This window comes from Neopelma chrysocephalum, unplaced genomic scaffold (genome assembly GCF_003984885.1).
Source record: "Neopelma chrysocephalum unplaced genomic scaffold, ASM398488v2 Primary Assembly neopelma1_84, whole genome shotgun sequence".
Taxonomy (NCBI): Eukaryota; Metazoa; Chordata; class Aves; order Passeriformes; family Pipridae; genus Neopelma; species Neopelma chrysocephalum.
Window position 1 is genome coordinate 3367843 of NW_020897746.1, and position 26923 is coordinate 3394765.

At 42.9% G+C, this 26923-nt stretch overlaps 1 protein-coding gene and 1 long non-coding RNA gene across 9 annotated transcripts in view; one reads left to right on the forward strand and one right to left on the reverse strand.

Moving 5' to 3' along the window:
* The window catches only part of FOXK2 (forkhead box K2), a 68299-nt gene extending 42922 nt beyond the window's left edge, over positions 1-25377 (reverse strand). Inside the window, exons 1-4 of one of the 8 annotated variants that reach the window (XM_027691568.1) lie at positions 25309-25377; positions 24357-24560; positions 24143-24268; positions 23727-23852 (exon numbers count right to left, since the gene is read on the reverse strand). In XM_027691568.1, the coding sequence (XP_027547369.1) occupies positions 23727-23852; positions 24143-24268; positions 24357-24553 (449 nt within the window). In that variant the 5' untranslated portion in view covers positions 24554-24560; positions 25309-25377. Of the gene's footprint in view, positions 1-1135; positions 1259-1503; positions 1542-4101; positions 4477-11344; positions 11787-23726; positions 23853-24142; positions 24269-24352; positions 24561-24683; positions 24830-25269 lie in introns of those variants that run through there. The other 7 variants (XM_027691570.1, XM_027691571.1, XM_027691574.1 and 4 more) reach the window with 7 other exon arrangements.
* On the forward strand, positions 25378-26251 carry LOC113971541. The gene is made up of 2 exons (XR_003535588.1): positions 25378-25587; positions 26082-26251. It is a non-coding gene; the product is annotated as an uncharacterized LOC113971541 (long non-coding RNA).
* Positions 26252-26923: the final 672 nt, after the last annotated feature.

A 26923-nucleotide genomic window follows, 5' to 3' on the forward strand; every position in this document is an offset into this window, starting at 1 on the left:
ACAAACTGTTCCAAGGAATCTTGGATACTTGATCCTTGTTCAGAATGGACTGGCTTCCCTCAGCAGGAAAACTTCTACTGCTTAAAAGACACCAATAACCCCAATATGCAGCTCCAGACCATAAGACCTAAGTAAAAATATTGGTTCAGCCCTCTGTGCACAAGGAGGAAAAGCAGGAGAGGACAAACAAAATTTTAGTTTCCAGCCATATAGGCTTGACTTAGGATTAGTCAGTAAACATAAGCCTGAAGTAAAATGTACTTGAGGTGGTAAGAGCACCCACACTGAGTGATGTAGAGAAGTCTGCAGAGTGAATGACAGAATGGGAGAGTTATTTACTGTCTCTTACTATAAAAGAGCTTCAGTTGCATCAAATGAAATTACCAGGCATCAAGTTCAAAAACCTCAGCAAAAAGAGGTGTTTTCCCAATATAGGCTCCAATGACGTTGCAGAACTCACTGCCCAAGGACACTGTGGGTCACAGGGATAGATACAGAAATTAAAAACAAAACAAAAAAACCCCAAACTCAATTACTAAAAAAAGAGAAAAATGCAAACAGTAAATGATTTTTACTCAAAAAGAAATGAACTCTGACTTTGGATCCAAAGGGAAACAAAACCATTTGCCTTGATCCATTTTTAGGGACCTCCCTGGGCATCTGCCATGACCACTCCTGGAGGCAGGTCAGGGACTAGGTGTGTCTCTGCTCTGACTTACAAATGCTGTCCTTGTGTCCATGGTACCTCGTCTATGAATCACAAACCTACTTCCACAAAAGCAAAACCAAAAGCAATGACTAAAACACAAAGTCTATGGGTCTGTCAAAACGAATAAGACACCGCCTCGAACAGTCAGGCCCCCGAGATGTCAGGATTTCTGTGAACTGCAGTGCCAACACACAAAGCACATCCAAGAAACCCCAAAACACCACCAAAACAAAAGCACTCCTTCAGAGCGAAGTTGTACCCAGCAGTCCGTGTGTTTTTGCAGCTGTATCAGTTACATCTGTCTGGAATGCTGCCTCTCCAAGAGCTGTACACAACAGCTCTGGCAACAAACCCTGCTCTGCCCAGCACAAAAGGTATTTTTCCAGCCAAGTACCTCAAAATTCAAATATTGATGTTATGATTTACCTGGCAATGCATCCAATCGATGCCTTCACTGCAGGCAGGGAAAATTCCAAAGGCAGCAAATGAAACTCATTAAAAACCATGCGTTTTACGAGAGAGGGACAGTCTGTGCATCTAAAGGCAGCTGTGTAAGGATAACTGCACTGCTTTGATTCGGGTGTCTTTGGCAGGAGACTGGAAGTTCTTCCATGCCATGTGTGCCATGACAGTGACAGGAGAGCTCCTTGCTGGACACACACAAAAATGGCTCTTTTCTCCCCACCCCCACTCGATTCATCTCCCGAGCCGACAGCTGGTCTGTACATACACAAGTAGGTATGTGAGTCTGTCAAGAACTGGGAAAACAAAAACACGCTTCCCACTGCTATTACCTCCTGCTTGATAACTTCAACATTTCAATTGTGAGTGAGGCTTCCAGGGAAGAATTAAAAATAGCAACCAGAACACTTATTTTAATGCACAGTAATTCCATGTTTTGTGACAGTTCTATCTGTAGAAGGAAAGATGCTTTTATTACAGGTAAGTGCACACTCCAACATTAATAATTTAATTTCCCCAGATGTTAAAAATGTGTGTTTTGCAGGAGACCACGAAGTTATATTTCTGTTTTTCCCTTCCAACACCAGGAAGCTCAACAGCATTATTAATGCAGTCATATTTAAATACTGTGCTGAAACAAAAGAAAAAAATAAATACCAAGGACATTGGAACTACAGAAATACAATTATTAGTGACAAGTAAATAAGACATTTCAAGTCTGCAGCAGTATTTTACTTGATGACATCTTAAGTCACTATTAATTAGACAAAACAGGGATGGACCCTCCATTCTTGGTTTCCAGGATCACTTAAAAACAAACAGAAGGAACAGGCCACCCTGAATTCTTTAAACTTCACCTGCCATTAAAATTTCCGATGATTGTGTAGTCATAGGCAGAGCATATTTATTACTGGCAACAGAGCAGGATTAAACAACAACAAAAATAGATCTGGTGATTACTTCAGCTGGAGCCTGGCAATCATCAATCTTGAACTCACACCAAAATTACTTGCTTTCCAATCATGCTTCAGCCATTAATGTTTGAGGCAACTAAGTTTGATTCTTAAAATCCAGGAGCCCATCTTCAGTGTGACCAGTTAAATCTACAAGGAAACTCAAGAACACAGCTACAAACAATATTAGTCATCAGCAATTCACAGTAAGGACTTGTTAGAAGCAAACAGGACCCTGGATTTGCCTGAAGCCTCCTGTTTAAAAACAAAAAAAAGCTTTGCAAATAATGAAACTACTATTTCCCCATTCAACTCCAGTAAGACTTCTGTTTTATAAACAGGTTTATTTTTTTTTTTAAGCAACAGAGCAGCATTTGCTCCTGATCACCAATCTAATGATGACCCTGTGGACTCTTCCTGCCCTTCAGGGGGAAGCTCAACCCCCTGCACAGTGACCGGAGCCCCTCGTCCACCACTCCTTGCAGGGCTGAAGGCACAGCACCTTTTATTTCCCAGCCTGGATGGTCCATCACACCTACATTTTGTAAGCAGGAGATCACCACTTCCACCAGCCCACGGCCCTGCAAATGGGAAGCTCCGTGCGTGCACGGCCCAAGGAATGGTGTCACCTCCGAGCAAATGCCAGTTCCTGCACCACCACCCACGGGCACTGGGGAAGAAATTTTAACTACAAGCAACTTCTCATCAGTGCTCAATTAAAAAGTGACACACAAAAAATCCTTCCCAATTTTCTTTCCACTTGAGAAGCGACACTGATGGAAAGAACTAGAATAAATTACAAGTCAGTGGACAGCATGAAGAAGCTGTACTTCTTTTTTTTTTTCCTGAGGTCTTAAGCATTTAACAGAATGCTACTGACTAAATTACTCCAACTAATTCTAGACTGTTTGCAATCAACATATATCATGCACAATTGTGCTTGCAATTAGTATATTACACCAAACTGTTTACAAAGAATAAAAGTATTTGATCTGCATTTCATAAACGTGTTAGATTAAAATACAGATTAACCACATGCCAAATAATTATTAATATTAAAAAGCAGAAAGCAAAAATAGAAGTGACAGTTAAAGGTCAAACAAGTCCTCCAACTATACTCGGGATTATACAACTCTCCAGACGCTGGCACTGTTAAAGCCCAGAACAGGCATTTCCTAGAAAGCAGCAAGGTAAGACAATTTGATTTTCACAGAGGAACCAGGTGGGGACACCAACATTAAGCCAACAAAGCAGAAAATATACACCAACAACGTCCTAAACACAGTTTAAAAGCCTGTAAGGCATTAAGGCTGTGTCACTGATGGCATGTGCTTTATAAAGCCACAGCACTCGTAACCTTTTTGGTATTTCTTAGTCAAGGCAGCTAAAATACACTAAACCAACACACTTTCACTTTTCCTACATGTGACTCCTCAGAGCACAGATCACTTATTTACAGTTCAACACACCCTTAAATGTCGCGGGCAAGGCCTCACGTATCCCCCTAGAAAATCATTCTGCACAGACAGTTAATGTTTGGTAATGGCAAAGGAATGTATTACCGCTTAAAGCCCCTTAATACATTTGTTGTCACGTAAGGAAAACATTCGAAAACGCTAAGGCCAGCAGGAGCATTTCACGTGGACGGCTCGGTTTACCCGTGAGAATAAACGCTGAAATCAGGCAAGGAAACTGCCACAAAAAACCAGAATAACCCCCCTGCGTTCTGGCAGAGCCCCGGGGGGGCTGCAGGATTCTGACGCTCAGCCCGGAGCCCCCCGACGGTGCAGAACCGCCCGGGAGGGTCCCCTGAAGCCCGAGAGCGGCGCCCGGGGTGTCGGCGGTCGGTGCGGGGGAAGGACGCGGGGAGGGCAGGGCGGCGGTGCCGGGTGGCGGCGCGGGGGGCCGGGGCCGCTCCCGGCCGTGCCCCGCCATGTGCCCCCGCGGGCTCGGGCGGGCCCGGCCCCGCGTACTCACACTCGCGGCAGCTGCAGCGGCGGCGCCCCGCGCCGCTGGAACACGCCGTCCACGAACACGCCGTTCTTGCCGAGGCAGCGCAGGTAGAAGTCGCCCCCCGCGCCGCCCGCGGGGTCCCCCTGCGGCGGGGGTGGCGGCCCGTCCGCGCCGGCCGGCGGCGGCGGGGGCGCGGCGGTGAAGATCTCGAGGTGGCGGCGGGAGATGAAGCTGGAGTGGCCCATGCTCACGTCCACCGAGCCCTGCGAGGAGTTGCGGCCGATGGTCACCGAGCGCTTCTTCATGAGGTACTCGAACTCCCGGCCCTCCAGCCGCGCCACGGCCGCCGCCGCCGCCGCCATCTTAGCGAGGGACGAGCGAGGAGCGGCCCCGCCCGCACCGGCCCCGCGCCGGCCCCGCACACAGCAGGGAACGGGGCCGCGCGCCGGGCCTGACGCACGCGCGCGCTGACGGACGGCGCGCGCGGCCAATGGCGGGCCCGCACGCCCATGGGGCTATGGCGGCGCGGCCAATGGCGGGCAGAGCCGGCCCCGCACGGCGCGGGCCCGGCGCGAGAGCGCTCGGGCGCGGCCCGGAAAACGCGGAGCGGAGCCGCGCGCGGGAGCGGAGCGGGCCGGGCCGGGCAGCGCCTCCCCCCCGCGGCAGGGACGGGACGGACGGGGCGGCTCGGGGAGAGACAACGCGGCCCGACATCCCCGCCCTCACGGGCCTCGGGCACGGGCGGGAGGCTGCTGGCACCACCTGAGGGGGTTGTGACCCAGGCCCCGCACCTGCCCGCCGCCAGCAGCGCCCGCAGGGACGGCACCGGGCGGGGGGGACAGTCGAGAATGGAATAAATGCAAGCAGACAAACAGTGCTAAAGGGTGGGCACGAACCACCTGGAGAGTGCTAAGTACCTTCTCAAAATCAGCCTTAAAATAGATATACTATAATATATAGTAATAATAATAATAATTTCTATCCCTCATACACCTCTGACAGAGGGTCACCTTAAACCCAGACGTAACTCGCCATCTCGGAGTTCTGTAACAGGCATGGCAAACCAGCACAGCGCCTCACTTTCCCAGGTTCCAGGTAAGCCAGGCTGTATCTGTGCACAGACCTCCTCGGCTCAGTCCCAGTTTTCTCAAGAACTAGGGCACAAGACCTGAGCGAGCGACCCGACACACGCCCAGACACCCGAGCGCTGTGTCCGTCTGTCCCCGCTCCGAGGGCGCGGCCACGGCGGGGACCGGCACAGGGGACAGCACCCAAACACCGAGACCCGACTTGGAAATAAATACCGCAGGCTACGAAACAGACAGCATTAACTGCACTCAGTTTGTCAAGTATCTGCAATTAAAGTGTTTTACCTGATCCAAATCCTCACTAACTGTTACAAGGACAAGGCGCTGTCAGAATTGGGAAGTAAACAATTAAGAAACACTTTTGGCTATAAACTGAGAGGAGGGTGCTAAAATGTATTCGTGCCCATATACCAACATCACTACTGCAAAAACGTGGCAGCAGCCCACATCACCTCATGGGTTCTCCAGCATGGTTTGTGGAGAAGGGGGTTGTGTTGTTGTTTATTTGGGCTTTTTTACAGCACTGAAGGTCACTGTTGTTTATCAATAAAAAATAAATCACCAAGAGAAGCTGTGGCTGCCCCATCCCTAGAAGTGTCCAAGGCCAAGTTGGATGGGGCTTGGAGCAACCTGGGCTAGTGGAAGGTGTCCCTGCCCTTGGCAGGGGGTGGAGTGAGATGAGCTTTAGGGTCCCACCAACCCAAACCATTCTATGAACTCAGAAGACATCAAACATTTTAACGCTTCTGACAGAACCAATCAACTTGTAACAAACATCCAGCAGCAAATTCGAAATTGAAACTTTCGGTTTTGCACATTTGAGTCAACAGCTCTTCAACTGTAGATCTATTTCCCACTTGCTCAGGAACAGAACACAGTGCCTGCTCCCTGCAAAGGGACTGCAAACCTCAGTTCTACCCTTGGGATTGTACCAGCGTTCCTTACAGGCAGCTACAACACAACTCCATCCTGGTTCAATCCGTTTATACAACCCCATACGCACATCAGATGCGGCAAAATATAGCAACAGTTTAGAGCTTTGGTTTCTTTTAAAGAAAACTTTAGTTAAATCTTGCCCACACTCTGGTATTTAGAATCAGACTTTCTTCTATACCAACATATGTTTGGCACAGAAAATGTGGAGCATCAGGGAGTCAGTTATGACTCCCTGATTCTCAGCTTGTTTTTATCCCTCGGCTCTCTGGCTACAGAAATGTTGTGCCTGCTGCACTGACAATCAGTCCGGGATCCTGAGGGCTCTGCTGGCTGAGATTACCCAGGGATTGCCATCTCCTAACACACCCCCAGAGAGAGAAAACCAGCAGATTGAGAGAGCAGCCAGGTGAATTCCCACCAGGCCAGCAGCACTTTTCACCACCCCTGCGGCTGCTCAGTTCACACAGGTTAAAGGCATTGCTGCTACTTCAGTGTTTTCCGTTATGTGAATCACAGCTTTGTTAATTTGCATTAATTCATTAATAACATCCAGTAGTAAATTCACCAAGCTGATATAATTGCTGTCCTGTTCATAATAGAACAGCACAGAGAATGCAGCCATTGACATGGATTTTTACAATCTACACTGAAATTCCTTTTTGCGGGTCCCAGCACCACTGAGCTGCTCTGGGAAATGGGATTTAACACCAACAGAAGGTCTGTTTGCCTTTTAATGACCAGCACTGCAGAGCAAACACCAGATCCCATTGTCAGAGGCTCCACTCATTTCCAAGAGGAAGGCTGAGATCTTTCTGCCCATGTTTTTCTGAACTAGTGCAGATTTAGTCACTTTGTGACCGCAAAAAGCCACAGGTACAGGTCACCCCAACCTGCCCACGTGCAGGTCTGGGCCCAGGAACCAGGGCAGGTACACGTGTGAACAACTCACAACTCTTCAGTGCTGTTCTGGGTCTCTGGGTTCCCCAGAAATCCACTCCTTGACCCCAGCCTGGCCCTCGTGTCAGAGCTGCACAGCAGACACATCCCATTCCACGCTATTTTTTCCCTGCCAGTTGAGTGTAGGCAAAAGGCCTTTTCCTCTGTCTGCTTTGCACCCACTTTAACTATTCAGGACAGAACCAAGTTACTGACCAAAATTTGATCCTCTCTCCAAATCTCTGCAATTGCCACTGACAATAAACAAGGTCTCAAAGCACTCCTTGCACTTCATGCCAAGTAGCCCAAAGTTATCCAAGTCCACATGGGATTACACAGCAGCACCTGACTGCAGCACAGGAATTAAGGATCAGCAGACAGACCTTATCTGCATCCCCTAACCTTAAACAATCTGGCCTGAGTAGAAAAGAAACATGTCAGTACTGTGTAAAGTATAACCCATTAATATTGGGGTTTTTGACCAAACTTCCCTTAAATGACCACATATTTTTATATTTTTTTCATTTTTTTTACTTAAGCTCATGCTGTAGCAACACAAGGGTGTTCATTTACAGGCTGCTTGTGCTTGGGGGTACTAAACTGTCCTAGCATCAAGTTTCTTGGGTTTTCTTATTACATATGTGCCCTGTACTGAGAGCTACAAAGGGGTGCAGCAGCTTCTCAAGATGCACATTTTCACAGCTCCAAAGCATGGAATACTATTAGAGGAACATGATGAATAATCAAGTAGATTAAGTGACCCTAATTGCTTACTTTGACACAACCAGCATTAAACAGCTTTTACAAGCCATTAGGAGCTATCCATAATCTTTTTATTACAGCAAGTGTCACAAGCTTCCAGTGAGATTTGATTTTTGTTAAACAAAATCCTACAAAGTTAATTGGCAAAACCACTTCTCAGGAACATTCACGTGTGATGGAACAAAATAAGCCCTTCAAATACCAGACCCTGCACAACTGAATGAAAAATGATTTCCCATATTAATATCCCTGCACCTGACAGGCACATTTTTTTCCACTGCTTAGGTGAGAAGCCCTTTGTAAGCAGGAAAAACAGCCTCAAACCCAGAGCCACATTTTGAAGTAATCCCGATAACCGTCCTGGAGCTCCTCACATGCTAAAATTTAACGATGTATGTAAGACCCAGCAGGACTCGTGCTGTGATTTAGTCATTTTCTCACAAGGGCATTTTGGTCACGGGGAAAGTGTTAAAAAAGCGTGGTGTAATTACTGCAAAATATTGAAAACAGCAAATGGTCGGGATGGTGGGGAGCTCCCCAGGAACCCAGCCAGCTCCTGAAGTGACTTTAACATTAGCAGGACAAAATCAAGAGCTGTACCTCAAATGTGATTTTGATATTTTCCTTTATGGATGACTTTCAGATCTCTTTAAGTAATAAAGCTGGAAAGTGTAATACTCCTAAAAAGCCTAAGACATCCAGAAGAATGTGTTTTTGTCGGAGGAATGGGAAGGAAGGTGAACAGAGCTACCTGACCTGCCACATGTTAGTGTGCTCCTGACCTCAGAGGGAAGGGGAGTGAGCAATGTACAAGTCAAAACCAGCCAGTGGCTCCCTGGGCCAGCAGCTCGTTTGTAGAAATGCTTAATTCCCCTGTCCATTCTAACCACAATCTGCCTGGTCCCTAACACGACCCAGAGAACCAGTCAGCATTTCTTACAAGTGCAAGGCAGAAAGCTTCTGGCTCAGCAATCAGTCACTGACACAGAGGAATTGCTTTCCTCCAGGTGGGGAACCCATCCAAAAACTAAGACAAAAATAATCGGGGCAATTAATTCTTATCTGCAAAGAGCAATTGCACAAATGAGCTGAAGTGGTTTGGGGGGGCCAGCAGGCAACTGGCCCCACGCTGGCACAGAGCAACCCTGGGAGTGACCAAAGGATAAAGCCACAATGCCTTGGTGTGTTGTGAGCAACAGCAGACAACAAAAAGATCAAATACACACCCTGAACAGAGAGTATCCCATCCACCCCCCAAGTGATCGCTCTGAAAGGGACTCTGCATCCCCACACCACCAAGGGATTTTTAGAAGCTGCAGCAGCATCTCTCTGTTAACTGGAAATGCAAACCCCCCTTGCTTTGCAACCCAGCCTTGCCTGATGCAGATCTCTGCCAAAGAAACAGTCCATTCATCTTCAGGCTTCTATTTTATGCTTAAAATTTTGACATCACAGAGAAAACTGGACCTGCTGATTCAAAAGCATTGAAGTTTTGTTACCCACTTCTAACCAAGTGTTCTGGCACAAGGAAGTCCTGAAGCACCATCAGGACTCTGAGCCCCATCAGCTGCACCACTCGCTGTATTGAATGTGGATCATTAGTCACTGCCATGGGTTATGACCCACAATTCTACTGTGACATTTTCCTTCAAGTTCATTTGCCTTTCTTTTGCCATGGAATGCTCATCCCATCTCTTTGCTTGGATCAAGAAATGTACAGCAATTTAAGCAAATACTTAGAGAAGTACCTGTCAAAACACACCTGAGACCAAACTGCCTTTTCCCTTTTTGCTGTCAGAATTGCTCAGTTCTGCAACATCACCATGGGAAGCATCCTTATGGCTCCTTAATTCTTTGGGAGCTCAGACTGTATAGAGTATTTTCTGTGCACTCCCAGCTGTACGTTTGAATAAAATGACGTAATTTTCTTCAGAAAACTAAGAATGGCTAGAATACATCCAGTCTATTCACCAGGATAGAAGAATTTTTACTCCTCCCTAATCTTGAGCTGATTTTTTTTTTCAGTCTCCTTTTAGCACCCCTACATCACATACCTTTGTGATATGGTGCCATAAACAAACTGAACCATACAAAAAATAAAAAGAAAAGCAGCAGATTGAGCTGCCAAGGTCCAGCTTATCTGGCAGAGGTGTTGCAGGCATCTGAAGGAGCTGAGTGCAGCAGGACCATGACACATGGCAGAACAGGGTCTAGAAAACAGGAATAGAAGTTGGAGCTTGGTTGGCAGAAAAAGACAGATGAGAGGGAGTGGGGAGTGTAAGATAGGGCAGGCCAATGTATAAATTATTTACATTAATCAAAACCAGACAGGAATTACAGAAATGTGAATCAACTACATGAAACAGATAAGCAAAGGCAAATTAAAACCAATACCAAGTGTGAATTAATAAGAATCAACAAGAAAAAAGGGCTTTGAAACAATTATTTTCATGACAGAGAGTTCTAATTGAGATTTGTCATTTCAGGAGGAGAGAAAGCTTTTATCAAAATCAGTTTGGTTTGGGGTTTTTTTGTTTGTTTTAAAATCAATGCCATTTGCTCAGCCAACAGAAAGCCAAAAGGAAAGGAACAGTGAAAAACAGAGACATATTTTTCTTTATGTCTGTCTCAGAAATATTTCTTACTCTGTCCAACAGGGTAATTACAGAACTAAGCAAACTTCAGACAAGAGTTACTGAGATGTTGAGGTATGAAAAACTATTACACAAAGGGTAAGAAATGGCCATTGTTTTCAGTAGAGACGAGACAAATGTTACTTAAAAAATGCAACAAGGCTAAAGCACAGCGAGAACAACCTCATGTTTATAAGATTCCTATAGGAAAATTGGCTGAAAGCACACAAAAAGATCCTATAAGGACTATGATGACAGCAGCACTATTTTTCACATCCATATAAAGTATTTAGCACTGGTATTTTTTTATTGCATAGCCAAAGCATGAACAACTTGAAATAGGAAATTTTCCATCCCTGTTAGAAGTCTTACAAGGACCAACCTCTGCTCTCTGTTTCTACCCAACCTACCAACTATCAGTCTTGCCCACAATTGCATTTGTAACACTGACATAAGAGGGAATTGTTGGAGAATCTGGGTTTTTTTCCCCAAACTGGGTGTGGAGATTGAAACTAAGACTGCACATAAACAATCTAAACAACAACAAAAAGCACTTTAAAATGATTTAGACAAAAACCACAAACAAATTCTGTGCTGGATGGATGATGTTTGAGTCCTGTGCAAATCATGAGGTGTTCAAGCAACCTTCAAAAGGGCAGGGGAGAGAACAACAAACATTTCTGATAGGAGAGACAGGAGTCTTTTCAAGATTCAGACTCATGTTAACATATCTCACAATTCAGAGCAAGCACAGACTAGTCAGAGTACCTTTAAAAAAAAAAAAAAAAAAGAGTTGCTCAAATATCAATACCAAAGTCCTTCTGACACGGTGAGGAAAAAAAAAATCAATAAAAACCAATTTATATCTACTGCAAATAGAAGAGAATATTGAGGCAGAAAGATGTCACTTACTTCACACATTCACCTGGGTGGTGCATAATAAGCACTGTAAAGGTCAGTCCCTCGGGGGAAAACAGAACCACACATGAGGAAAACAGTTCCCTTCTGAGGATATTCAGAATTCCAACACACAGGCACTACCATCCATGATCAGGAGCAGAAAAATGAAGCTGAGTCTCAGCAGTCAAAGGCCACCACGGGGCTGTGTGAGGGAACAGCCAGCAGAGAGTCTGTGACCAGAAGCCACTGATGCTCAGAGACAGTAATTACTGACAGATGTCCAAAGACAGAGCAATAAATCTCTCTGCTGAGGACTCGGGTTCTTCAAAGCTCATCTCCTCTACCTCAATTTATTTGGCTAATTGAATTAGCCTGTGGTTAATTTAAGATTATATTCTATTTTCATTTCAGTCTCAGAAAAGGAATGATGCAACAGACTGTATTCCAACCAGCAAACAAACAACCTGCCTCGTGCCGAGGAGCCGAAGTTCCTGCCCGGCGTTCCCAAGGGCCCTGTATTCCCCTCGCTCCGTGGGGCAGCACTGCTGCCATGGGAACTGCCTGTTTGGATCCTGACAAAATGAACAGAGGAGGAATGGGAAACAATTCACGTGCAGTTTTTACAGTTGCCACACTCAGCAACACGCAGTTCTTATTAAAGCACTGAGTGAAGGGCACAAATGGGACAAGGAATCACAGAATATCCTGAGCTGGAATGGACACATCAGGATCGTCCAGTCCAACTCCTGGTCCTGCACAGACACCCCACCCTGTCCCTGAGAGTTATCCAAACACTCCTGGAGCTCTGGCAGCCTCGGGGCTGTGCCCACTGCCAACCACCCTCTGGGGGAAGGACACTTTTCCTGAGATCCAACCTAACCCTGCCCTGAACATGTTATTCACTAAAAACCCCAAACAACACAAGAAAAATTTTTTCTCAGCAAAAGTCATGGAAAGCCAACATGAACAGAAGCATTTCTATATATGGAATATATATATGCACACACAATAATAAATAATACTATAAAAATGCATTTAAATAATAAAAAAATACTATAAAAAGCATTTAAATAATAAATAATACTATAAAAATGCATTTGAAGTTTTTCTGAGGACAGACTATAGCACTAGAGAAAAACAGTAACATGGATCAACTCCACAGCAGAGCATATTCCTCAGCATCAGCTACGAGACTTTTTTGACTTCCCATAAGCTGTTTATGCCACCTGAAACTTGCTGAGTACAAAAGCTTTGCAGTTTTACTACTGAAAATACAATATGTTAATACAGCAACCATAAAACCTAAATATTATGAAAAGAAATCCTGCCATTTTTTAACAGGATCCTCAGATATAAACAAAACTAAAACCCATGAGTAGAGCTGAAATATTAGTGGGCTGCAGCTGACATACACATATTTCCCTTTCTCCCACGGGCACAACTTAAAACTGAAATCAGTCAACTTTCATACATCACCATTAACATTTTTAACTCCAAATATTTTTGCAGAACACTTCTCCCCCTAAGAACATTAATTTTAGAACCTGTCTGTAAATAGAGCTGCTCCACAAGCCCTGCCCTGCAGAACTGCTGTCCCTGCCCTGGGGCTGGTCAGTGCTGGGCATGAGAGGAGAAGTTCAGCCAAACAAACCAGCAACTCAACAGCTTCATTAGTGTGTTGGCAGGCTCCAAGGATTCTAATGAATTTTTAACTTTCTATTAATCAGTTCCAAGGGACTATTTGTATTTTCCCCCATCAAATCCCTAATGGCACTTTTCACTCAAATTGCCTTTATTTTACTTAATAAAGCTGGGGGGTTTTTCCTTCCCAGAAAACACTTAGTAAGGAGTTCTTTGCAGGAATCAAATTGATTACTGATGTAAGCACAATTCTGCAAACTGACCTGTGACATGTGACTCAATGCATTTCCTCTCTATGTGCTGGTGCAGAGCTCTCCAGTTAGGATTTTATTGCCAAGTTTGGGGGCACTCATTGTTTCATTGCTCCTCCATTTTTATTAAAGAAAAAAACAAATATAGATAAGAACATGCTTCCCATAATTAACACCAGTAACAATCTTCAATTATTTCCACAGATACCATTTTCCCTTTGCAGATTTTCAAATTTTTCTGAACATCAGACACCTGTGATTCTGTCTTTGCACAAACCTAAGCATGTAAATGCAGCTGAAAAATCTCACTCCATTAACTTTCTTCCTTTGTAAGAAAAGACTGAAAGGCTACTATTCCCAGGAAAAGTGACAGTAATTCCTGAGGCAGGGTTTTAGCACATAAGAGAGGAAGAAAAACATCACTCACAACCGTAACTGAGTAAAACAAGATTAGGATGGATGTAAGCAGGAAAGGAGAAAGAATCACTGGACATGCAGAAGAGGAACATTTTTGTATCTAATGATACTTTTTTCCCCTCTAATTCCCAATACAGAATTTTAAATAGAAAAATTATCCTCTTTGAGAACACCTGCTGTCATCTCAGCATTAAATGCATCAACACTGCACTGCAGCTTGGAACTCACCTCTGCCATTGTACACAACAAAGACCTGATATCAACAAGTGAACTGAAACAAGTGAACTTCATCCTCACAAACATCTTTTTTTCCCCTCCTAATACCAGTTTGTGGATTTGGTTGGTTTTTCTTGGAAAGGGATGAGACAGAGTGGGCAAATGATGAAAAAAGTGTTTATAAACAGCATTCTGGAAGCTCATAATTTTAAGTTAAACCCTTAATATCCTCTTTCTAGTGCTAAACAGGCTTTAAATTTGTCACTGAAAGCAGATATTATTTGCCTAAGATGCCAGAATAACTTGACATTATAATTTAAATAACTGGATCAGTTTTTTCCTCAATGCTTTTATGAATGACTACAAGGTGAGAAGGTATTTCACGACACAGATAAATATTTGGCCAACGGTTCAACCACAAGCTTGCAGTGGTAGTGTCATTTCCTGGGCTTGCTACTGGTTCCCAGGCTCCCAGTACCTCCCTGGTGCCAGCAGAGGCCCGTGTGACCGGGAACAAACCACATGAAGGCAGTGACAGGATTAAAGAACAATGACACCACCCTCCTGAGGGGGAATTCCTGCAGCCAGGTGAGCTCCCGCAGCCAGTTCACCACCCGGCTCAAAGTGCTGTGCTATCAGAGGCCGTGGGGAGACTGGAATAAATTCCCAGGAAAAGGGGAGTGCAGCAGCTGTGGGAGCTGGAACACGAGCCCTGGCCTCCTGTTACACCCCCAGACCCCCCGGGCTCCGTTCCCTGAATAGCCGGACGGGCAGTACCGGCCAGTCCTGGAATGAAGGGCTGACAGGAACACTGTGCACATTCATGGAGCATTTTTAGACTTTGATTAGGGATCCTCCTCTGGCTATGGCTTCTGGAAGCGATCCTAAAAAAAGAAAAAGCACCTTATTCCTATATTTCCTATATTTATAATCCATCAGTCTGAAAATAAAGTTATTTAAATCTTTGTCTTACAACCAGACTTCAAAAAAATGCTGATTTAGGACTAGTTTAGGTAGAGAACAGCTACATGACCCACCAGTTATTTTTTGTACACATTCATAAAACACACCAGCAGCTGTCTTAATTTATGGCAAAGTTCCCAAAGTACAACCTGGTGAGATATTTGTGCTCAAATGTTGCCCAGGCTCAAAGCTGTGAGCCCACACCATCACACAGTCAGAATGTTAAAGGCAAAACATTCACTTAAGGGAATCATCCTCTGCAACCTGGACTTTCAGCTGCCCTTTCGGAAAAGGAAAGACAAGTCATTTGGATATATTAAATATGTTGCAAAATAAATATTATCCACAAGTAGTTTTATCTAATTTGGGATTTAAAACAGCACAAGAAGTATCAGAGCTGCTCTGCAGAGATTCAGTTTAAGTCATCCCAGATCAAGAGCTGAATCACAGGCTAACCACTACTGTACTACACCCAAAGCCAGGCTGAGTTTATCCTATGATGAATTTTTTAAACTCCAATAGAATCCTACTAAAATAGGATTTTATTTTTTGCCACTGAAGATAACACTTGTTGTCTTAGTGTTGCTGAGTGTTTGCATTTGAAAAATAGGTCACGTCAAGAACTGCTTTGAAATGATTGTTTAAACAAAGCTTACAAACAGAGATAAAATTCTTCTGCTGGAATGTCTTCTAATGTCTGCACCAAGGTTGATCAGCCAGGAAGGAGCACGGAGGAGAGCAAAGGGATTTGTGAAGAGAACCAGGAAGAGCAAGAATGAGATTTTACAGACGTCGCAAGGATGTGGAGATAAAGGGCAGGAATACACACTGACATCAGGAAAGCAGAATAAGCCTATTTTGAAAAACAATTACTTCTTTAGTTAGCTTTAAAATATCTAAAAAAACATTTTTCTAGGAAAGTATATGCAGTTCTTCACTTAATCTGATTGAAGCCAATAAACCAGTGTAACCAAATTAAATAGCACTGTATGTCCATACAACATACCCTGATTTTTCAGTGTCTCTACCTCCTGAACACTCATTTATCAAACTATTTTTGCCCCTATTAATACAAGATAATTACAAACACCACACATAATAGCAGTCATATAAGAAAGAATGCTTAACACAGTATCTGTGCTCATCTCCCTTCAGAACATATCCTCTCTTAAAGCCCAACAAAGGTCTTTGGAATACATCTTAAAACATCTCCACATCACACACTGTTACCTAGAACAGACAAAACTACTCAAATCAGCAATTGTAGCTGTATAATTTAAGTGTCCACTTGAATATATTTTAAGCATTTCCATACTGTCAGGTCATGTATCTTAAAAAACATGAATCAGGATCTTGACTGGTATAGTAACAGTCAAAAAAACCAAAAATGGAAAACAGCAATGCAAGATGAATCCAACTTCCTGGATCCTATGTTCTAAGAAACAACATTTCCAAATTCTATAAAATACTTATTTTCAGAACCCAGCAAGCTAAGGCCACAAGTAACCTGATCCAAACCTGAAGCCAGCCCTGCTTGGAGCAGGGTGGATGAGATGACCTTCAGAGATCCCTCCCAATCCATGTTAGTTCAAGATTTCATAAAATAAACTGGAGAATGAGAGTGTGTTTGTGCATAGAAACACTTGCCCTCTTTCTTTAGGCACCCTGGGCAATCTATGGATACAACTACAGAACACTGCATGGAAAGCAGGATTACAAACAGCACTGAGTGGGGCAGACTGATTTTGGCACTTAAATACACACCAGTTTTACATTTATGCACAAGAACTATAGACGAAAGTATTGACCTTAGTGAGGTGGTGAAGATGTGAGACTTCTCACTTATCAGCTCCACCTGATCTCAGGAGTGTCCAATTTATCTGCTGAATCCTCAGCATGGTGAAAACACAATCCCCACTGCCAGAGCTCTGACTCCTGTACTGGTGAGGAATCCCTCTGGAATTATAAATTATATTAATTGCTTCTGCTGAGACAGGGGAAAAGAAAGGAAGCAGGCTTGTCTTGACAGAGGCAACCACTCAAACCACAGAAAACGCTCAGCTTCACCATTCCTCTGTAACCCACATTTCATTCACACATCTCAAACTGAAACTCCACTACTCCTACCTTTGGAATTCCTCCTTTGATGCATTTTCCCTCCTGCCATCCACTGATCAGCATTTTCAGCAGTGACTCAGGAGAACACACCAAACACGACACGTAGCTGAAACTCTCTCAGGGTGCCTCGATTTAGAAGCCCCAAACACACGTCACTGAACGGCACAGGACAGGAAAACATCTCACAGGAGTAACAAGCACCATCCCACCCATGGGAGCATTTCATACTATGAAATCAGACAAATGATCGTGCCTTATAAAAAGTTACATTTCAAATTTATTCCTATTTTACCATGAGATAAAACCCAAGATGATCCACTAAGCCTGAGGAATTCAGAACCACGTTTTTTCAAGTAACCTATTCCAGCCTCTCACCTCAGTTCTACTCCCCTCTCCAGTGGTGTCCGTGATGATCTACAGAACTCCTTATTTCACCAAGAAAGCTGCAAAAGCTAGTTTAAATAATTTCTTTCCTCATGTTTTGTAGGTATTTTTACTACAGAAGTAAATCACAATATAGGCCAGACAGCCTTTCTCCAACACAGTAAGTTCTCAAGTGATACTAAGTTACTTGAGCTAAGAGCACAATTGTAATTATTGTGATTTTAGAAAATAAATTTACTGTAAAGGCAAAATATTGGAAGACTAAGTTAGTACTATGAAAACTGGTGTTATTGTAACTTCAGTTCTTTAGGTAATGGTCTGAAAATTAAGTTCAACACAAGACCTGTCCTTATTTGGAAGTTTCCCAGTTTCCATACTTAAAATACTCACATTTCAAAAGGTTTGATAGATGCAGTTCACCAACTGGCACAGTAAACCCACTTAACAAACACAAAACAAAACTAAAATTCAGTGTTTTTACAGCCACTGCTTGCCTTTCACTATAAACCTAAATAGAATTTTTTCTCATTTTCATATTTTATTTTTCTGCCCTAAGTACTCAGTATTGCCAAGAACAAACTTACTATGTTGCTCAGAGTAATTCTTCTATGTGTACATTTTTAATGTATCATTGGAACAAGAGCGTAAATAATTCCTTTAGATTGGTTCTGCCATTTGAACATAGTCAAGTTCCACAATTCCCACAGACCCACAGGTGCAGAAAACCCCACTTTGACAAAAGCAGAGCCGTTGTTCTTGTCACATTCTTGGCAGAATCAGAATCATTTCCATTCACCATTCTGCAAACTTTACTGGAAAATACTAAGGACAATATTCTGCTCTACAGAAGTCAGGTATTCTAAAGCACATGTTGATATAGCAACCCAAAATATATCATCCATCACATTATAATATTACAAAAGGAAGTTTTAAAGAGTCTACTGTCTCTTGATTTTTCTTCAGCATGAAGTGCCAGTCTAATGGAAGATCTGGGGGAAGCATTAGTAAGGGCTGAATTGTACAATATTCATGTCCTCTGAACCAGAATAATCATTCTACCAGTAATTTATACAGCAAGTGCTCCTCAACACATCACACACTTGCAGTATTAATCTACCTCCATAACAGTAAGTTGTTCAATAATATACACATTTGCAGTGTGCATTTAAAGAGGCACAAGGAGGAGGCTGAACAAGCCAAGACCATGGTGCCCACGTGCCCCAGAAGGGCAGAGCTCCTCCCTGCAGCAGCAGATTCTTGTGATCTTTAGAGGAAAACATAACTGAAGGCTGAGTCCTTTTCCCTTCTCCCTCTGATGACAGTGACAACCAAAAATCTGAGAGCACTGAAAGACACAAGTGTCACTTTTCCTGTGAGCCAAACCAAGTTACTTACATGAATGAATGTTTGGTAGTCAAGGAAAAATTGCTAAGGCACAGAGCAAGGGGAAAACACAAACACAAAGGAAGTGGCATTTTCATTCTGAGAAAGCTTCAAAAAATCACCTTCTCAATTTTTTTTTTAAAGAGCTGTCTGTGCAACATTTGGCAAAAGATCTGTTGTTCATAAGACAACACCGAATTTGGATATTTCAAAAGCACAGTGATAATATTTCAGAGCAACTGTTTCTTACAGCCAGTGAAGTAGCTCATTTAAAAAAACTGAATGTGGAGTGTAATGACCTAATTAGGGGAATTTCTCCCCAGAGAGAGGCTGTTCTAGTGTAAGATGATGGGAAAACCCAGCTGGTTTGAATACTGTAAGATCAAGACCTGAATGCTTTTGCAAGTGTGTGGTTGAATTAAAAAAAAATTACAATCAGAAGACTGGAAGTTTCTGTCCTTGTGACAAACACACACTGAATAGAGTCGTACTAACCTCAGCTTCTCAGTTAAAAACCTTCCAGGATTACTCATACCTGGTAACCACAAAACAAATTCAGAACTGCCAACACTATTCTGTTGAACCTCAGTTACTGAAAGTACTCCACACTTATTTCATCTCTGTTAGAGAAGAAAATAATTAAGAGGTCTCATATCAGCTCATATATCAGCTTTCATGGTATCAAAAGCAAAAACTAAAGCAAGAGATCAAATGATTCAGTAACAAAATATATTTAAATAAGTTACTTAGTAGCTGATCTCAATTACTCCTTTTTTTGAAGGCACCAACACAACACATTCTATAGTCCAGTATTTTTACCCATCATTTTTAAGGGTATAATTAATAAACTGCACAAACACCTTCCAAGACATGGAACATGTTAAATTTTTTCCCTAAGAAAAAGCATTCCAAGAAACACTTTCAGACGAAAGCACTTGATGCTGCAACTGCCACTAGAACACTGTTTCTATCTTAAACCTTTTGAGTTTTAAATAAAATGTGAAGAACTTAGTCATTAATATAACCTAGAGAAAGTTAGTGAATTCTGGCTAGGTTTGAGCAAGACCAGGAGCATTTTGGCTTGTCCTTCCTTGTTGCCCCTCAGACTCTCACAGGGAAATAATCCACTCCAGGCACTTTATTAATATTAACATAACACGGTAAAATTCAGGTAATTAAGTTTAATGTGCTGTTCAACACATAACATGGAGTTTCATACAACTTACAGTTCACAATACCCTCACAGCAAAATCAAAACAGACCAAAAACTGCCCCAGTATTGTTATGCAAGAGCTCGATTTTCTTCTTGCTGCTCACCCTGAAAAGTAACACAATGAGAACAGTTACAATATGACATTCAAATACCTAAATATGAAATATGTTCACATTGTTTCTCTAAGTCTGTCTAGGCAAGTGCACTCCCCTAATATGATCTTCTAACTTGGAAATAATAGAAAATACAACAATATTTCCATTTGTGCTTTTGGATGTACAATACATATAAACAGACCAACATCTGACATTTTTATGATGCAGAAACAGAGGTTTCACTACAGTGAAATACAGATCAAAATTTAGCATGACAATAAAGTAAATTATTTAATTGTCTTGGACTAACCACTCAGTTTACTGTAAGGTAGAGCCATGTTCCACATTCACTTCCGAGTCACATTAGAGAAATAACCACAGACTGTGGTTTGCCAGGGGCGGGAGGTGGTTGGGGTTGGGTTTTTTAATCTTTTTTTTTTTTTTATTATTAAAAACCAACTATGAACACTAAGGACCAACACCAGTACAAGCAGAATCTTTTAGTTCAGTTAAAAATTGCTACTAGTCAAAACAATGCATCAAAAAATCAATTTATTGGGAGAGCACAGGAAGTTGTCCTGCTAAGCAGGTTATTTTTTATCAGGCTTCTCCCCCCTCCCATTTCTTTTAAATGAAATCCAAGTTTTCCTGCTTGCTAAAACTCCTCAGCTGTTCATGCCATTGTCAAGGCATGGTAAGTCTCCAGCATTAACAGCTTGCTGCACTTTCCCTCAAGATTGTTTATTTGCTTTCCAAGGGAATTACACTTTAGGAGAGCCAGGGTGAAGCCGAAGCCTCCCTTTAAAGCTGTGGCTTCCCAACTCAACATTTACTACTGACTGACACCCACTCATCCTACAAGTTTCAATCCTCCTCATCAAACTGCTGTGACAGTTCTGAGTAATTATTTTGTATTTCTATTCTGCTTCATTTTTTACTGAATCAAGGCCAAAAAAGATACAGTCCATAATCAAATCTCAGGAAAGTCAGTTCATAGAATCACAGAATGGTTTAGGTTGGAAGAGACCTTAAAGATCATCTCATTTCAACCCCCAGTTATGGGCAGTTCTATCATGAAAATCTGTCTCATTAACGCAGATACAAGTAAAGGAATTTTTGAATCCCTATCATTCAAATACTCCAACAGTAAAAGAATCTCAAATCCTCCAAAGCTTCTTCAAAAAAAACCCCTGTTCAACTACTTTGACTCATCGCTCTTCAATATTAGAGCAAGTAAGACACATTAAACAATAAAAAAATTGTTTAATACCTGCTTTGACAGCTTTATACATGTTATATGTAAACCAGAAAAAGAATTTTAAACTAGCTTGGTTAATAATCCAAATGTTAAAGCTGAAAGTTAGTAACAGAAGCAGCCTTAGAGAATAACTGAATGTCTTCAGGAACCTTACTGGACTTGGGTCAGTAACCCTTCCTTTGGCTTTGCTCTGCTAATGCACCTTTAAATCACATTTCTGTACTTTCTTTCCTTCCTCTTATTTCAACACCCCGACTCTTCACAACAGCCAGAGCTCAAAAAGCTGTACCCTTTTACCTGGCAAGAATCGTCAAGTCACTGCTATTGATTCTCTCACTGTTTCTCCACCAACTACACTCTCCACAACAACAGCAGCTGCTGAGAGCCAGTGTCGTTGGGCAAGACTCCAAAACCAAGAGAGAAACCAAACATTAAACCACTGATAAAGCTCAGTTGAAGTGTTCTTGCTCCATTGCCTTTGATATGTCCAGTTCCTTAACACTGTTTAGCCAGCCTAAAACCAGATTTGATAGTAAGAAGAATACAGCAGCTGCTTTATGACTATTAACTCAGAATATGCTAATAAAGCACCTGCAACAAGACCTTGTTCTTTTCCTGGCCCTTGTAGGTAGCACAGAATGAAACACCACCTTTGGTAAAGCCCAAAACAGTAACAGCAACAGGAAAATATGACACCCAAGTGGCTGGAGAGCAGGAAATACCTGCCTTCAGTGCCTCCCTTCAATAGGAAGTGCAGTACCACACCTTTAAAAACACAAGAAAATAAAGACAGACATTAACATAACCAATGTTCCTTTCTGAAGAAAACTCCTCACTATTTTCTACAGCAATTAAGAATTGTGCTCAGATTTCTAAAAACACTGAGTTAGCAATTGAGTTTGACCTTACCCAAGTTCAGCTACCAAAATGACTTTGAGCAAATCACTTGACCATGTGGGGACATCCCACAGCCAGTGAGAACCTCAATGACACCCTCACTCTTCCTCACTGCTCTGCTGGAAATGAAAACCAAACCCAACCAAACACCAGTGATGTGATGTTCAGGCACTGAAACATAAACCATTTTCCTCATAGTGAGGTTATACAACCACTCCTGGAAGGCAAACATTCCCTGGAATTACACAGTGTGTCCTAGGATGTTTTGTTCTTATTTTTGAATCTCCTCACAACAGCTGTTGTTCTTTAGCTTTACAGAATTACCACTGCACATGTGCCTAATCATTTCTCCAGCATTTCATGTACTCAGTGTGATGTAGCATCTTCACACAGACATGAGACTGTTCCAAAGCCTCATTACCTTACCTTTTAGGGTAACTGAAAGTTTTTCTCATACCAAACCACCTTTCACAATATTTCTCACATCTCACAAGGCTAAAATAAGCAATCAATTAAACACAAACCCTCTGTCTCACCTGTATCAAATCAGTCCCAGGAATTCAGTTATTGCTGCACTCCAAACTAAAATTACATTGCCAGTGAAAAATGCTGTTTTGAAGAATGTACTTGAATTTGTCAGCTTCATCAGCACTGGTATTCGTTTTCTCCTGCCCTAGCTTCCAAGAATTCTTCTGTGCCACAGAACTGCTTTCAGAACCTCAGGTTGTTCACCTACTAAAATCAAAAGTAAGAAGAATTAGCAAAGTCACAAGCAAGACCACAGTGGAAGGTGACAGACAAACATGGTACTTGACATACTTCACCATCTTAGCGAGGGGTTTGGACACACCATGCAATGCCAGTGCAATGTCCTACGGCCTCTGTGTCCCCCTGCACACATCAGAAAACACAGTTTTATAAAGGTCAGACAACTAAGACATGGATGAAATTACAATTATTCAGTAACACTGTTGTGGATAATCAAAACCTAAACAAAGAGTAATGGACAAGCATACCTATTGGAGGCTCCTCTGATCTCAATGGGAATGCCTCAGTTACTGGAGACACTGCAGTAACACAGACCAGCAGCCGATGGTGGGGTGGCCTCGCTGAGCACAGCACTATTTTTAGATAGTTTAACACATCACTTAGTGTGTAACATCACTCAGTCAACAGTGAAACATTTTTCTTCTGAGAAAGGTTAAAGCACACGCAGCTGCACTTGCCTGGACATTGTACTCCTGTAAATATCCAACTCTGAGGAGGATACATATAAAGTACTGGCTATTTCCTTGTTCACTCATGACCTTGTATACAATTAGGGAAGGCAGTCACTGAACAAATATTTTTGCTGTGTGTACTCTTACAACTTTTCCAAAATCTCTCAGATTTTTGCCTCAGAAGAACTGGACCATCTATTATGCACCAAGCCGTTTTTAGATAATGAATCAGAGCATGAATGGCATGAACTTCTAATAAACAAAATTAAATGTGATAATAAAATCAACTCAAAATACTTTCAAATGCAAAACATGCAAAGGACCACAGTGTCACTAACGTGTCATCTGCCCGTGCCAACACGCAGTCCTGGGGTGTCTCTCGCTCCTCCTTCACAGTCACAACTCTCACATCTCCCAGTCCAGAACGAGCAGATTCTTTAGGCAGCTGGTCATCATTGTCATACCTGCAAATACAACCCAGATTGTTGATTGAAACACTTCTTCGGCAAAAAAGTTCCATCTCTGTTTCATCTACACCAGTGTCATGTGCTCAACGATACAAACAACAAACCAGACAGAAGCTCTTTGGCAAAAGATATTCAAAATCTTCAATTTTAATTAAATTATATTACACTTTCTTTTTATATATATAACTTTCACCCCATTATTTTTAAATATCAGCTGCAGTCTTTCAAGTAGTACCAAGAAAAACATTTCATCCACCCTTCCCACGTAAAGAGAGGACAGTACTCACGTTCCATCTGCTGCTATTAAAGATGTGCTGCCTGACAAAGCTCTTTCTTCCTTCACAGTGATCCTCCTGACACCCTCAGGGAGGGGACAGAGCGGGGCTTTTGACAGTGGGTCGTAGCTGTCATACCTAGAAAGGAAATACACAGTTGGTATCAACACCCAGAACTATTTACTCGGTATTAGTAAACAGAGGAGCATTGTGGCAATATACCCACAAATCCAATAAAAACCCTGCAACTTCTGCATCGTTCCTGAAATCCAGCTTCTCCTTAAGTGTCAGCCATCGCTCAATGTGATTTCCCACATAAATCCTCGTTTTGCCCCTTCTTCTATCAAGACTTTGCTTTCTCTTTTTCTTTTCCAGGAAGGACAACACCGGGGGCCTTCCACACCTCTTTGCTGGCAGGGACATGGTGAGCCTGGAAATAAAGGAGGGGCTTTAGTGAAGGGCAGCTCAGAGCGACGAGTTGTACCTCAGCATTCCGAGCCACCACAGTGGTGACGGCCACGTGCCTTTGGCTCCTTGGATGTCAAACACCTACCCCTGAGGGGGGGAGAAAACCCCTCACACACTTGCCCCTGAGGGGAGGGAAAGGCCCCTGATGACAACACCTTTGATGAGGGGGAGAAGAGCCCTTCACACAGCAACCCCTGAGGAAAAGCCCCTCACACAGCTGCCCCTGAGAGTGTGGAAAAGCTCCTCACACAGCTGCCCCTGAGGGGGGGAAAAAGCCCCTCACACAGCTTCCCCTGAGGAGGGGAAAAGCCCCTCACACAGCTGCCCCTGAGAAGGGAAAAGGTCCCTCACCCAGCCGCCCCTGAGGGGTGAAAGAGCCCCTCACCCAGCCGCCTCTGAGGGTGGGGAAAAGCCCCTTATACAGCTGCCCCTGAGGAGGAAAAAGATCCCTCACACAGCCGCCCCTGAGGGGGGAGAAAAGCCCCTCACACAGCCGCCCCTGAGGGGGGAGAAAAGCCGCTCATACAGCCGCCACTAAGGCGGGGAGAAGAGCCCCTCACGCCGCCCAAAGGGGAACAGTCCCGCCTCACACCTCCCCCGAGAGGGGACAAGTCCTTCCCTGGCGCCGTCCCCCGAGCCCTGAGCCCCTCCCGCTCCCGCCGCCCCCTCACACTCTCCCCCCGGGGTCGGTCCCTCGGTCCGTCCCTCACCCGCCGCGGTGCCGACCGAGGTAAACACGCGGCACGTGACCGGGGCGGCACGTGACCACAGGAGGGCACGTGACCACAGGAGGGCACGTGATCGGCGGCGGCGCGCGCTGATGGCGCGAAAATCACGTGAGGGCGGGGCGGGTCCGACCCCGGGGCTTAAGGAAAACGGTGTAAAAGGGTTTTTTTTAATGTCAAAACAGGGCTGTAACTACGGCCACGTCTGCTGAGGTGCGCAGGTAAAAACTGCTCTCTACAAATCGCTGAAGGTCAGAGGAAGAGGTAACGCAATATGTATTTTTTGAATATTCATTTGATCTCAAACTGAAGTAAATGTGTTATACACAATAATAATAAAAAAAAATTTGAAGTTTCCCCAAGCAACAATCCGCAGCAGGAGTTCCCAAAATACTGTGTTATCTTACCTTCTTAAAGGCCAGGTCAGAAACAAAATTGGAATCGTCCCCCAAAGAGCAAAAAAATGTTCGAAGTGTGAGTTACCTGTTAAAATACTAAATCCTTGACACAAAGAGAAAGGAAATGCAGCGTAAGTTTGGACTCCCTGCTGTCACAGTGTGTTATAACAGTGACTTGCACGTAGACTGCATTGCACCAGCTCCCTGGCACCTCCACACGCTCCTGCTGACACATTTTTAAATAAATAAAAATGCAGACCAAGAGCTGGCAATATTTATGGATAATTTTATCTAAACAAAAGTCGTATGTACCAATTTATTTTTTTTTCATTTCTACTGTTGGTTTGGGTAGAATCACAGTAACAAGTTGGCTCAAGAACTGGGACATGACTGAAGGCTGATAGAAACATTTATTTCAATCTGCTGAATGAGCTGAATAACCACAACACTTTGGGTTTTGTTTGTTGTCTAACATTTACATAACTTGAAAATAAAGAAGTGAAGAAGAAAAAAGCCATCACGTCCTGAAATCTACTTCAGTCCTTTTTCATTTACAGCTACAGCACGTGAGCAGATTTTCATGGCACATTTTACTGTGTGAGTTAATAGAGAAGGAAGTTTTAAAGGATTATTGTGGTATAATTACAGGTTCTCTCTAAATAGCTCAAATTCTCAGTGATATATGTATATTAAGATAATACCTTGCACTTAACTCTTTCATTTAAATATAATTCCTTTTAATTTACCATTATTTCTGTAAAATACTTACTTACTGGCACTGTTTCCAAATAAACAGGACTGTTAAGAGGCTTTTCATACTTCTCTCTTCTGATTGCCTTCACAAATATTGTTATTATCTGTAGAAATAGATTCACGTTCCAAATAACAGAACTGTGTGAACCATCAAAAGCTGTTGTGTGCTTAAACTTCCTGTTTGTCTTGAAATCACAATGCTGCTGGGAGAAGCAAGAGGGTACACATAATATTTATTTCTACTAAGTAATTTGGAAACAAAGGCATTTATGCAGCAACTCACCTCTTATGCCAGCTAAGTTAAGCAATCTACTGTTGTTATGCTTGCTAGTAAAATTAAAAACAGCATTTAAAAACAAATCCACACCTGTGTTCTCAAAAATAAATTAATACACAATAAAAAAAATCAAATCCTTTAAGTTAATATGTATTTGCCATATTTGTGGGGG